Consider the following 13,473-nt stretch of genomic DNA (forward strand, 5'->3'; position numbering starts at 1 on the left):
ACCATTTTCGTTTTCCAAATTATCCATTTTTGTCCTCACATTTTGACACTGAAAATGTTGGTAGTCTGTATCAGTGTCAGTTTCCTGATGCTGGTCGTTATTCTGTGGTTCAGGAAGGAAAGTCCTCGTTCTTATGCGATGCACACAGAAGGATTTAGGAGTAAGGGGACATCATATCTGCAATTTCATCCTGGTTTTTTTTTTTTCCCATTTAATTTTTTGTGATTTGGGTGCAGATTTACATACAAGATTTCGTTTTACTCTCAACAGTTCATGCACAATGACAATCCCAACAATAAACAGCTCTCCTCCCATCTCCTCCCTGTTAGCACCCCTCCCTTGTGCCCTTATGCTCTGTGCATCCCTGTGTGGCCAGCTTTCTCTCTGTGTGAGTGCTGCCCTTCTGATGTCTCACTGTTGATCAGTTTAAGGGGTTCATCTCCCTAGGGTAAGTGTTCTTCCATAGGCCTTTCTGTTGTTAGGCTGAGAGCTAATCCACAGAAGTGAGTCCAGTTCCAGGCCCAAAGGATAACCCAGGGCCATAGTCTCAGGGATTCCACCAGTCTCTATCTCACCAGTAATTGTGGTCATTACTGTGTTTTTGGATTTTGTTCCACGTTTTTCTTCTCACTCTATCCAGGATCTCCAGTTTTGATCCCTTTCCGAGTTGTTGGTATTGGTAGCTGGACACCATCTAGTTCTTGTGTCTCAGGGTTGTGAAGGCTGAGGTCCTCGTGGTCCATCATATCCTTGGACTAATTGTTTCCAAATGACTTTGATTTTCCTCACTCTTCTTTGCTCCAGACAAGAGGAGACCAATAGTTGCATCCTAGATGGCCACTCGAAAGCTTTTTAAGACCCCAATTGCTGCTCACTGATGTAGGATATAGAACGAGATTTTTATGCACTGTGTTGTACCAGTTGAGCTTGATGTCCCCCAAGACCATGGTCCCGAGTCTGCAAGCCTGGTGACTCCCTCAAGGTGTTTGGTTGTCACTGAGAAGCTGCTCCAATCTTGTCCTTTGTTACTTCTGTAACATATATGGATATTTTTGTAGCACAGATGCATATGTAAGGCAGCTATTTGCAGCCAAATCAATCCTTAGTTGTGGGTACATTCCTGTTCGCCTACCCCCACTTGATCACAGAAACATGTGCAAAAGATAGAGACAACAGAGGCACATAACTGTGGTGCACACGAGACTGCGTTACCAGCGGCAGCAAACGCGAGTCTGGGCGTAGTACACAGGCAGGGAGGAGATCAGGTGAGGGTAACGTAATCCCTTTTTGAGTTATATTTACACACACACACACCTATTTGTACACATGTGCATAAACATATCAAGAGAGAAAGTGATAATACTAATGTGGTAAAGTGTTACTTGGGAAATAGGCTTGAAGTTAATTTTGTGTGTGTGTGAAGTTTTCTGCTAAAAAATGCCATATCAGAATATTCCTACCAAAGGTGTGAGTCGTTTCCTTCCTACATACAGTTTATAATTTAAGAACAGAGTCAAACCTCCCATTTGATCTGATTCTGTGTGGTCCTCTTCCTTCGCCTAAAGGGTTACCTTCAGACACAGACATTCAGGCCCGTTAACACTGCAGACAACCAGATTGTCCGGGCAGTCCCTTCCAGCATTTAAGGAAATGGAAGCTGAGGTGCCTGACTACCACTGCTGAGCAGTTTGGTCAGGTCTGTACAGGAATCCTGGTCAAAAGGGAGGAAATGCAGCCGAGTTTTTCATGGACTCCACACTGCCTGGAGGCACGAATGTTGGTTCATCAGCAGTTGGATGAATGCCTGACTCTGTGACCCTGAGATCATCTTTAAACCTTAAACTAGAAATCTTCCCTGAAGTCTCCTTAAAAGCAAGCAGTAATCCAGCTTCACTAGTAGAGGTCTGCCTTGGGACCTGGGCTCTTCTCAGGTCTGGCCACAGGGGATCAACTTGACGACAGCAACTCAGAAGGTGAGATAGGAAGCTTAGTGGGCAGTGAGTTCAGGTTCATGAGGGAGGAACAACTCGCAAAGGCGGGCGAGGATGGCTGTGCAACTCAAGAGTGTCCTCAGTGTCCCTGGTCCCATGTAGAAGCTGTTGGATTGCTGCATATTCTGGGTATGTTCTCAGCAAACAATAAATTACTGCAAAAGGAAGAACAGGAAAGCTGAGGTGGAAAGCATTGGAATTGACGTCACAATTCGGGTGCACCATCTCCGTGCAGGGTTGATGATCAACAGCCTAGACCTGGTGAGGAGGAGGCCCCAGGGAGTGCGTCCAGGGGCCAGGCACCCCTGCAGGCTGCTCCAGTTACATGGACAGTCACAGAAGTAATTCCCCGAGACACCACAGTTACCCCAGAGGCATGTTCCTTTAAATACAGTTGGGTGAGTTCCATATGCTTAAACATTCAGCAAACGAGAGGTTTTGTGGTACAGTGAAAAGATAGAACGTTCTTTTTATAAAAATATTAAGAGTAAAGCATTCAAAGTGAAGATGAAAAGAGACAAAACTTGGAAGAAAATAGAAGTGAATTCTTTCAAACCCCTGGAGAAGACTTTATGAGCTTAAAATCAAGAGATGACATAAGCAAGCAAATTATAAACCAACAGAATTTAACTTTAAATTTTTCTACAGAAAATACTACCAATAAAAAATGGAACACCTCTCATGCCAGGGTACAGGTGTGTGACGAGGGCTAAGAGCAGCGTCTGCTTGCAGGCGCTTGGCAAGACTCACAGTGGCATTGGGAAGTGTGCTCAGCATGTTTGGTGGGAAGTCCTAGAAATAAGTATAGCCTGTAGATTGCATTTCTAGAAAATGTGGATGGGGAACTAGAGTCAGAGGAAATTTCAGTCTTTGACTTCACTCAGTGACTATGTTGTGTGCACTCACCATATGCAAGACACTGAGCTGCCTGCCAGGGTGGTGCGGGGCACTGCCGGTTACTGCCCCTCTCCTGGGAGCTTGGCATTCAAGCAGGAAGGCCCGCCGCCAGTGTTTAATGACAGATACATCCTTAAATGCAGTTGGCAGCAAGTGTTAGAAGAAGAGCTGCTTTACAAGAGGTGCTGCATTAGTTTCAAGGCAATCAGAGCTACATAAACCAGCCTTGTGATGCAATGTTGTCCAAACAAAGCCATTTACGGGGAGAGTAACCTACGGAAGTGCTCTGGATGACGGTATAAACGCACCGCTTGGATGCCCACAGGCAGGTCAGAACCAACCAGAAGAGAGAAATGGAAGAAGCACTGGGATGGTGATCCGTGGTCCCGTCTGGGTGACCCGTTTAGTGGTCCTGTTTGGGTGATGCAGCTTTGGGGAACCACTTCTCCTTTACCATGTTTTAGATTTAAACCTTCGTGGGAAGGTACTGCTGTCTTAGTAAGGATAGTCACACACCCTTGTACACAACTCTAGCATACTAAAATTGTCTGAAGAGATGGGTGTGACGGTGTCTTCACCACGTGCCCACATGAATAGTCCGGCCTGATTGCTCGCCAGGGTCCGGGCTTCTCCACTGAGTGCTGTGACCTTGTGAGGGACTCACCTGACTCACGTGTCCTCAGAGTCTGATCTCGCTTTGTGCTCTTCCCCCTCAGCGACAGGACCCTGTGGCCCTGAAGAAGCTGCATAGCACAGAGGAGCTTGGCGTGCCCGTCTCCCGGAATGGCTTCGTGGCCGGCCTGAAGCCCCAGCACGGGAACACTCCTTCGAAGCCGCCCTTGGGGTCCCCGTCCTCCAGACTCTCCAAAACCCCAGTACATGTGTCGAGCATTCTGGATGAGCCTGGAAAGAAGGCCAAGAAATGCACTCCCTTGCAGCACTTCTCCCTGTGCCCCAAAACTCAGGGCCCACACGGCACCAGCGACACGAGCAGCAGCAGGTCGGAGAACCGGAGGTCGGGCTCTGGGGACAGCAGGGACGCCGTCCTCTCTACCTCACCGAAGCTCCTAGCCCAAGTGACTGCCAACGGACATGGGCCAAAGGGGCCAAAGGGGCGCAGCCAGAGCCCCGACCTCTCGCGACAGGGTTCCAGCAGCTCCAGCCCAGACCGCTCTGCCGGGAGCGATGGTGCCAAGCGCCCCCAGACCCCCACGAATGGAGCCACCCGTTTCTGTGACACTCAGGAGACAGATTGTTCTGCCAGTAGCCACCCCAAAGTGTTGCCTGACGGAGACGACCCGAAGGTGGTGAAGCTGATGCCCCCCATCTTGAGCAACACTGCCACTGAGCCCACAAGCATCATGTCTCCTCCACCAGCCAAAAAACTGGCCCTGTCTGCTGCCAAGAAGGTGGGTGTGGGGAGAGGCAGCCGGCTGGGATGGGAAGGCCGGGGAGGGGCCCAGGTGTCCTCAGTCATTGGTGCATCACAGGAGGGACATCCTGGGATGGGGGAGTGGAGGGAACGCCAACAGTCGTGGCAGTGGAGCACTTTGTGTGGCTGGTGGAGGCCTGGGGACAGTCCCGGGTGGTAGGGAGATTGTGGTTCTGCATTCCAGGACACGGCTGTGATTGTGGGGGACTGGTGGGGGCCAGGCAGATGCCTGGGGGGAGCATGACAGTCACGCGGTAGCAGTGCCGCCGTGACACTGTGCTTGTTTAAACTTCTTTCCTTTCTTCCTTTCGTTTCTAACCAAAACCACTTTTCTGATTCTTCTTCTGCCGTCCTGCCCTCACCACCCCTTTGTTGTCTCCTCTGTCCACTCATCCTTTTGTCTGAGCTTTTTTTTTTTTCTTTTTTTTTTTTTAAACTTTTTCCTTTACACTCATTTTCCCTCTTCACTCACGGAAACCTTTTTTAGACCACCAAGTTTTTATTTATGTCAATAACTGCAGGCCCACACCCTGCGGAGGGCGACCGGCACTGACCTCCGTCCACCTCCCCACCCACCGTCCTCCGACCTCACCCGCCCCCTGAAAGCCACTCACTCTGTCTGCGCCGCCACTGGGCCTGCCAGTCAGTCCAGGTAAGCTGAGGGTGCGGGCCCAGGCCCGGGGCTGCTGCGTCTCTCCGTGGCTAGCACATGTGTGCCCGGGGAGCGTGAGGGAGTGAGAAGGCCTGGGAAGGCATGGTGGACTGAGCCACTCCTCCTCCCAGTGTTGTCTGTGAAGACGCCTCGGCTGGTTGGCTCTGGTCTCCACAGCCCTGGTTGTATTTTTGGCCTGTCTTTTGTATCTGATGGCCCTGGGTGGCACAGCTGGTTAAGCGCTCGACTACTAGTGAAGGTTGGGGGTTCAAACCTAGCCAGGGGTCTGGAGGACAGGCGGGGGATCTGCTTCTGAAAGGTCTTATTGCCGGGAGTCGGAATCGACTCGGGGCAGCTGACAGTGGTTTCCAAGTCCGTGCAGTGACAGCGCTGGTGCATGAGTGGACCTGTGTGGTCCCTGCCCAGCCTGCCATCACACACACACAGGGGAGAGTGGCCTGTGTGGTTGTCCCCCAGCCTTCAGTCATGCGCAGAGCAGTAGGGAACAGATGGCGAGGACACCCTTGGAGAGCACAGGGGCCTGTCAGCTCCTTTCGGACTCTGTCCTGCCACTGTCCAGTGTGATCTCCCGGGCTTCCTGGGCTCGTGCTGTGAGTGGGGGCTACTGAGTATGGGGGAGGGGTCCTCAGGCTGCTCGCTGTACACTGGCTTCAGCAGCTGTGGGTTGGCGGCTAGAGCAGGGAGTTCACTTTTGTGCTGGGGGGAGAGATGCATCAGCCATGCCGCCTGGGGCCTAGGGCTGCCTGCCGCTCGAGGCACTGCTGTGGATGAAAGGACACCCTGTAGGTGCTTCAGGCCACAGGAAGTGGCTGATGGCTGGTAAATGGTGGTTGGATGGGCTTGCGAAGCCTTTGACCACTTGGAAGGAGGAAGGGCAGGTGCATGAGGCCATGACATAGGTGGGGCTGAATTGGGGTGCTGGCAGGTGCAGGTGCCCTCACCCCGTGCTGGCTGTAGTGTCAGCCTCTCCTGTCCTCCCCGCCCCCCGCCAGGGCGGTCCTGGCTGTGTGGCCCTACCCCCAGTGCTCCCCAACAGCCCCCCTTCCTCTCACACATGCTACTCTGCTAGGTGTGATGCTTTGCACACAGTAGCCCTGGACGTTTGAGGGATTTGATGTTTTGGGGTGTTTTTCTTACATTCTTTGTCGTGCAGTTGTCTTTAAACATTTCCCAAAGAGAGCAGTGCACCATTGGACACAGGCCACGTGGGCAGCATGGGCACAGGCTGTGTGGCTATACCATCCATATCATCCCTATGTCCCTCTTGAGTCTATTCAGACTAGGAACTTTTTGAGAAGAGATGAGCAGTGTTGTGACCTGCTTACGAAGGAGAAATTGGGGTTCGGGGTGGGAGGTTTCACTGTCCCGAGGTCACGAGTAGCCCAGGGTAGCTCAGAGACACTCACCTGACGTGGCTGAGCGCTGTCCCTGCCTCACTGCTGGGACTCAGCCGTGCAGATCTGCGCCCTGCTTCTCCGACCAGCGGGACACGGCAGTGAGGGTGTGGGGCTAGTGCCCTGTACCAGCCCACCCTGAGGGCTGTAGAAGTTGGAGCATCAGGGCTGCCCACCTGCTCAAGCAGGCTTTGAATTTTATCGTTAGCCCGTCTTTCCCAACACACCAGAGGCTTTCAGGAAACCTGTTCCGTATTTGGGGCTGAGGGGGCTGAGGGGTCGGAGGCTGAGGGAGGCCGCAGGAGGGCTCTCTGGGGCTTTCTGAGCAGCCTCTCCTGACACGTGACTGTCTTCACAGGGCTGTCACGCCCGCTCCCGCATCGTCCAGCCATCCAGGGCCTCCCTTCAGTCCCCGCTCCATGTGTCCTTCATTGCCTGCTAGCGCCCGGCCCCTCGGGAGGGCGGAACCACAGCACTGGCCCTCAGCTCCTGCTCCCCAGCCTCAGGTGAACGGGGCGTCTGCGTCCCCTCCACACCAGCTGCAGGAGGCCAGCAAGGCCCCCGGGGGCATCTCCAAAAAGAGGAAGAGACCCCATGCGGGAGAGGTGGGGGAACGAAGCTCAGAGACGAGTGCCTCACAGCAAGGTGGGGGTGCAGCTGCCGGTCCTCGCATGAGGAAGAAGAGGAGGAAGAGGAAGCGTGCAGAGGATGGCGTATCCCCTCTGCGGGGAGAGCCAGTGCAGGGACAGGAACAAAGCCACGTCGCGAAGCGGTGCCGTGTCGATCTGCCCACGGACAGATTAGAGGAGGGTAGAGGGCAGCAGGTGGCGAACAGGCGGCAGGTGGGACACGTGACCAATGCCCACCATATTGGCAGCAAGAAGAGGAGGAAGAGAGTGGAGGGCTCCTGTGGAGAGGAGGGCCACCCCCGAGACCCAGCCTTGCACAGGTGAGAGCCAGGGCAGGGCAGCTGTGGGCACCTCCAGTGGCAGAAGAACCCTGGGTGTCGTGTCAGGCTCCACAGCCGGGAGCGCGGCCTGCAGCCTCCTGCATGCAGCCGGACTTGTAGAAAGCCTCTGGCGATGAGTGTGAGTGGTATGGCCCTTGGAGGGACAGCGGGCACTTGGTGCCTGCTGTCACGGGGTGGCACAGCAGCTGCATATCCGGGGTGTAGGCCTGACCTCCGTCGGGGTTAACGTGGTCGCACATTCCCATCTTTTTCACTTGCATGTGTGGCCCTGGCCGTGGAGAGCAGCCACATGTGCGTCCCGGCTGCTGTCCCCAGCAAACACTGGCTGGTTTGTGACAGCTAGCGTGCTTTGTCCTCTGACTTGAATTTGGGTGGCATTTCTTGGGCACCCTTAACTCAGTGGATGTCAGCTGGGCTGTGTTTGTGCTGCTGTGTGTGTGTGTGTGCACATGTGCCTGCATGCCGGCAGCGTGTGTGCATGTGCATGCCTGTCCATGTGTGTGTCCACATGCTGGCAGTGTGTATGCGTGTGTGTGCGTCTGTGTGCCAGCAGCCTGACACCACCTGTGACCTCACAGCGGCTGCTCCCCAGCAGAGGACGCTCAGCCTGAGGCTGCTGCAGGGTCTCCGAGGAAGAGGAAGAAGAAGAAGAGGAAGCATGAGTCACAGCAGGAAGTGGATGAGAGCCAGCCTCAGAAAGGCCAGAGGAACAACAGGCAGAGGGACTCTCCCGTCCCTGAGCTGAGCTATCACTTGCTGTCGGTGAACGGTAGGTGCTAACTCTAGGTGGTGCTCCAGGGACCAGACTGGCCCAGAGCAGGTACTGGCATGTCCTGAGGGGGTGGGCACAGTGGACAGGGCCCGTCTGATGATGTGAGGACCCGTGTCTCCCTTCCGTCTGCCCTCTAGCTTTCCTTCCTTGGGCAGCCCCATTGTCCTTCAGGTGGCAGCTTGTCATCTGCCAAAGTGTTGAGCAAAACTGGGCCTGAGGGCAAGACGCAGTCCCGCCAGCTTTGCGGTGTGACACAGGGAGTGCCTGCATATCTTCCAGGCTGCCCTGTCTAAGTCTTCCGGTCACTGTGACCCCTGGGCCTCCAGCCTCATTTTTCCTATGACCTTGAACTTAGAGCAGCAGTTGGGGTTCCAAGTCAGTCTTCTTGTGTGTTGTTAGGCCTTTGTGAGGATGATGGAGTCTGCTGTGGGGCCCTGTGGTCTCAACTGTCCAGGGACCCATGTGTACCCCCAGCTGGGCTCTCCTTGACTTTTAGGGCCAGTGGGACACACATCAGAAGCTGGAATAAGAGAATGAGGTCTTGAGTTAGGTCTGGTGAACAGAGGGCAGAGAAGTGCCCAGGCCCTGAACATGTCTGGGGAAGCCAAGCGCCTGTACCCCAACCATGTCTGGGGAGAGGAAGCCAAGCACCCATGCTCTGGCTGTGTCTGGGGGGAGGAAGCCAAGTGCCTGTGCCCCAGCTGCAGTTGACTTCTTATTTGGTCTCATACTCTTAAGAGGTCATTTGGACCTCATTGTCTCCTGTTGAGTGACAGAGTGGCCCTCACCCCCGTCAGAGCCAGGAGGTACACTTTTGTTCTTACATGTCGTACCCTGTCCTGTTGGGCGTCTGCTGTCAGTGAGGTCTCTGTTCCGTTAGAAACAAAGGCTGGTTTGGTTGTAACAAACAAATGTCCTGGGCCACTCTGATTGCAGGGCAGACGCACGTCCCTCGTGGATCCTCGAGTACAGAGAGAGAGTCCAACGTGGTTCAGGAGTTGCTCAGATACTCCTCCGATAAAGCCTATGGGAAAAAAGGTGCTGATTCTGAAACCAGACATCTTTTTCCGTTGCTCGGCTTCGTTTGGAGGTGGAAATGGAAGCAGTGGGCCCTGGTGTATGACCACAGAGGGTGGCAGCAGCAGGGCCTTAAGGGGAAAGGGGAGGGGAATCGTATGTACCCAGCCCGGCCCCTTCACCGAAGTTGGGCACGCTCCCTGGCCAGCGGTCCTGTCAGTGCAGTGGGCTCAGAACAGATACTCCCTGGGGTCGGGGGCAGGAAGAGTAGGGTGTGTACCCCTGGGGTCAGGATGGGAAGAGTAGGACATGTACCCCTGGGGTCAGGGGTCAGGGAGAGCAGCATGGATACCCATGGGGTGGTCTGGGGCCAGGAAGGGCTTCAGGGTCTCTGGGTGGGGACAGTCACCCAGCACCTGGGCGAGAAGTCCTTATTTGGAACATGAGTTTAATAGTTCAGTCTCAGAAAAGCAGCATGAGATCTGGGCTTCTCACATATGTACAGGTGGGGGGTCTGAGTAGATGGAGCCTCACGGGGCCAGCAGAGCAATGCTGTGGGTTGCTGTGGCCCATAGCACTGTAGACTGTGTTCCTGGGCTGGCTGTCCCCTGCGTGCGAGCATGCTGCCCCCCTCTCGCCTTTGCTTGTGCGTTGTCACAAAGATGCTGCTTTGCCAGGAGGCAGCCAGCCTGCCTCATAAACTGTATCCTTGAATTAAGTGCACCGGGTAGCTGGGTGTCCCTGGAAGTCCCAGCATGGGTTCTGTCTTGTAGTTTTGACCTGGGACGGCGAGATGTCTGCTGTTAGTCGGGATGCTATTGAAGACAGCAGGCTAGCCCGGACCGAAACAGTGATTGACGACTGGGATGAGGATTTTGATCGAGGGAAGGTATGGTGTCTGGTCTGAGTTCAGAGCAGCCGAGGGCAAGGGAAACTGAAAACAGCACTCACTTGGGAGTACTGTAGGGTTTTAAAACGATTGAGGACCAAACCAAGGCTAAATGGTCTGGGTTCAGATCCCACCTCCGCCACTTACCAGCCATGTGACCATGAGCAAGTCTCACCCTCCTGTTTCAGGTCCTTCATCAACAAAGTGTAGGCAGTAAGGGACACTCCTGCATATGGTTACTGCGAAGGTTAAGTCTGTGGAAACCTGTAGCACATCTGATTGGACCTGCATAGAGTTCCGAAAACCAAACCCACTGCTATCAAGTTAATCCTGACTCACAGCGCCCCTGTAGGACGGAGTACACCCACTCCAGAGCACACACCCATCCCAGAGCGTGTCCAGAGCTGAAATCTTTGGGCTGCCAAGTCTTTCTGTGTGGGGTGGCTGGTGGGTGCAAACTACTGACCTTACAGTTAGCATCCAAGCGCTCCACTGTTGAGCCACCAGGGCCTTTGCACAGAGTAGACACTCCAGGAATAAATGCTCACGAAATGGGGTCACCGCTGTTCTATTTGACACTTGTGACACTATGATTCTCGATGCAGGAAAAGAAAATTAAAAAATTGAAGAGAGAAAAGAGGAGGAACTTCAACGCCTTCCAGAAACTTCAGAGTAGACGGAACTTTTGGTCTGTGACTCACCCAGCGAAGGTCACCAGCCTCAGCTCTCGCCGCTGAGATGGCCGCTGTCACAGTAGGTCAGTTTGTGTGTGTGTGTGTACACAAGTACATGAGTGTGTGTGTGTGTGTGTGAGTGTACATGTGAGTGCATATGTACATGTGTAAGTACATGTATGGGTGTGTACATGTGAGTATACTGAGTGCATGTGTGAGTGTGGACGTGAGTGTACTGAGTGCAGTGAGTGTACTGTGGACATGTGAGTGCATGTGTAAGTTAAGTACATGTGCAGGTATGGACATATAAGTGTACTGAATGCATGTGAGTGTGCATTGGGTACGTGTGGGTGGGTGTGTACATGTGTGAATGTGTGTACACATGTACATGTGTGAGTGCATATGTGTACATGTTAGTGTGTGTGTGTGTAAATGTGAGAGTTTGTGTCCATGGGTACTAGTCACTTGCTCGAGAGGACCATGTGGTGTTTTTGAGCTGCAGGCATGTCATTTTTTTGTCCAGTGTTGGATGCATCCTTGAGGGACAGGACTGGGAACCTCAGGAGTCTCGTTTCTTTCTGTTCTATGCTCACAGCCTCCCTGAGAAAAGGCAGCCACTTTGTGGAGCTGGGTGGACCAAAGGAGCAGCCTGGCTGGGCCCCTGGTGGCCACCGCTCCCAGGCACTTGGTGTGGCGAGGCAGTGGGCTGGCACCACCGAACAGGGACCGTCTGAGATGAGGACCTTGTGGTGACACTTCCACGCTCCATGAGAGAAGCCAGAGTGTGTACGAGGAGTGCAGAGAGCAGCCCCATCCGTGAGGCTCAGTCCGCGGGCGCTGTGTCCTGCACAGGCCTTGGACCCCGGGCTGGGGCTTTCCAAAGAGAGCGGGGGAGGGGCGCTCAGCCCTCTCCACAGTGTCCCCTGGAGCGCTCAGGGTCCCCCGGCCCTTCCTGCTGCCCTCCTGCCCTGTGCCGGTCCCTCCTGCTTCCTCAGGCAGGGCCTCTGTCTGTAGCCTCACTGATCCAGCCTCAGAAAGTAAGAGCGGAGGCCGACTCCCACGGACCTCTCCCTTTTCTGGACTTGGGGTGTGGTCTTTCTTACACCTCATCCTCCTCCTGTGTTTGGGGAGTCCTTGAGTTCTGTGCCGACCTGTCTGCTTCGCAGGCTGCCGTTCCCCAAGTTCCCCTTGCAGCTGCAGTAACTGCTCCTGCGGCAGTGTCGGCCTGGGGCTCAGCCTGCCTTTGACCCGACTTCTCCCATCGGTCACTCGGAGCAGGCCTGCAGCTGCCGTGGGCGGCAGTTCCTCTCCCTGATAGCAGGTGCCGCCTGGGTTTGCTCATCCATGAGCACTTTGGGACCTCAGTGGTTGTGTAACTCACGGGGATACTTGTTTTATCTTGCTCGAGCTGTGTCTGCCAACTTGTGATTTAATAAATACAGGAAATTCTCAGTAATATTTTTAGGAAAAAAAACAAATGACCCCTGTGGAAAGTAGAGAGGAAAACGTGGACATGACACCCATAGGGGATGTCCCCCGCTCCTCCTTGGGGGCTGCCACACACCAGGATGGAACTGACTCAGGACTTGGACCGTGTTTTAGAGCGTTCTTGTCAGTGGGCCACCTGGGGAACCTTTATCTGGTGCGGGTGCCGCTCCTTCCAGCTCCTCCTCCTTGCTACTGTGCCACCTCAGGGGTCTCTGCTGATCCCAGTGGTATGGCTTGGGTGGGGGGCTGATGGTCATCTTTCCGTTCTTGTTTTCTGTTTCTCTTTGGGAAGGGCGGGGGGCGATGATACCTGGACCCTGGGCTGGGTGCTTCCTGTCCCTGCAGGACGGGAGTGGCCTTGTAGGACTGGTCAGAGCCTGTGCGTGTGCCCAGGGCTGGTCCCCAGGGTCCACTCACCCTAGTAAATGTGAGGGCCCAGCTGTACGTCCTCGTGGCGGAGCGGGAGCGGGTACCTCCGTGGGGGAGTCCTCCCTCTTGAGGGTCAACGTTCGTTCCTGTGTGAGCTGGTCCCCTGCCTTTATCTTCATCTCGTTCCATGGTGGAAAACGAAAGACGGAGTTGTCCGCCAGCACAGAGTTTATCTCCTCTGTGCCTTTCCCTCCTGTCCTCCTCACCCCACTGCATCCTGGGAACCCTTTCCTGAGGAGAACATGCTGTTGGCGCGGGGGCAGGGCCCCCCGGCCAGTCTGCAGCGGGTCATCGCCGTCAGCTGGAGGCTGGCCTCTGCTTTCACAGGCAGTCCTAGCCCAACTGGGACGGGAGAGGATGGCCCAGAAAATCAGCTGCGTTGCGGGCGACGTGTACAGATGGAAACACAGATGTAAATCGGCAGAGCCTTTGTAGCAGCTGTCGGGCCGGCGTAGAAGGAGGGGTCAGTTTAACTCTCCGGAGGAGCTGAGCCGGAGGGGAGCAGCAGTCTGTGTGGGACATGCTGCCTCCCCGATGGTCCCACGTCGTTCCGTGCACGAGTGAGGCACCACCCATCCACCTGGTGTTCCAGCCTGGCCTCCAGGGCACACCACGGCCCCCGAGCTGGGCGTGTGGCGCACTGGGTGTGTGTAGGGGCCGGTGTCTTGCGGCTGAGTCTCCATGAGAGGGGCTAGGCTGCCGCTGCTGCCTAGATCTTGGTGCAATAAACAATGACTTTTAGAGCTTCCAGCCTGTGACTTTGTTTTCCTCCTTCAATTTCTAAAGTGTAAGTCCAGAGCCTGTCTGTCCACCGGTTCATGTAAATAAAAGGTGGCCTTTGCTGCAC

General features: G+C 54.6%; 1 protein-coding gene across 1 annotated transcript in view; it reads left to right on the forward strand.

Moving 5' to 3' along the window:
* Positions 1-10,772, forward strand: part of USP36 (ubiquitin specific peptidase 36) — a 35,898-nt gene extending 25,126 nt beyond the window's left edge. The window contains exons 12-18 of the mRNA XM_007959836.1: positions 3,605-4,297; positions 4,842-4,972; positions 6,746-7,336; positions 7,936-8,126; positions 9,066-9,167; positions 9,920-10,035; positions 10,641-10,772. Of these exons, the coding sequence (XP_007958027.1) occupies positions 3,605-4,297; positions 4,842-4,972; positions 6,746-7,336; positions 7,936-8,126; positions 9,066-9,167; positions 9,920-10,035; positions 10,641-10,772 (1,956 nt within the window). The remainder of the gene's footprint in view (positions 1-3,604; positions 4,298-4,841; positions 4,973-6,745; positions 7,337-7,935; positions 8,127-9,065; positions 9,168-9,919; positions 10,036-10,640) is intronic.
* The last annotated feature ends 2,701 nt before the right edge of the window (positions 10,773-13,473 follow it).

The sequence above is a fragment of the Orycteropus afer genome, unplaced genomic scaffold (assembly GCF_000298275.1).
Source record: "Orycteropus afer afer isolate SDZICR_OR568_19922 unplaced genomic scaffold, OryAfe1.0 scaffold00018, whole genome shotgun sequence".
Classification (NCBI taxonomy): Eukaryota; Metazoa; Chordata; class Mammalia; order Tubulidentata; family Orycteropodidae; genus Orycteropus; species Orycteropus afer.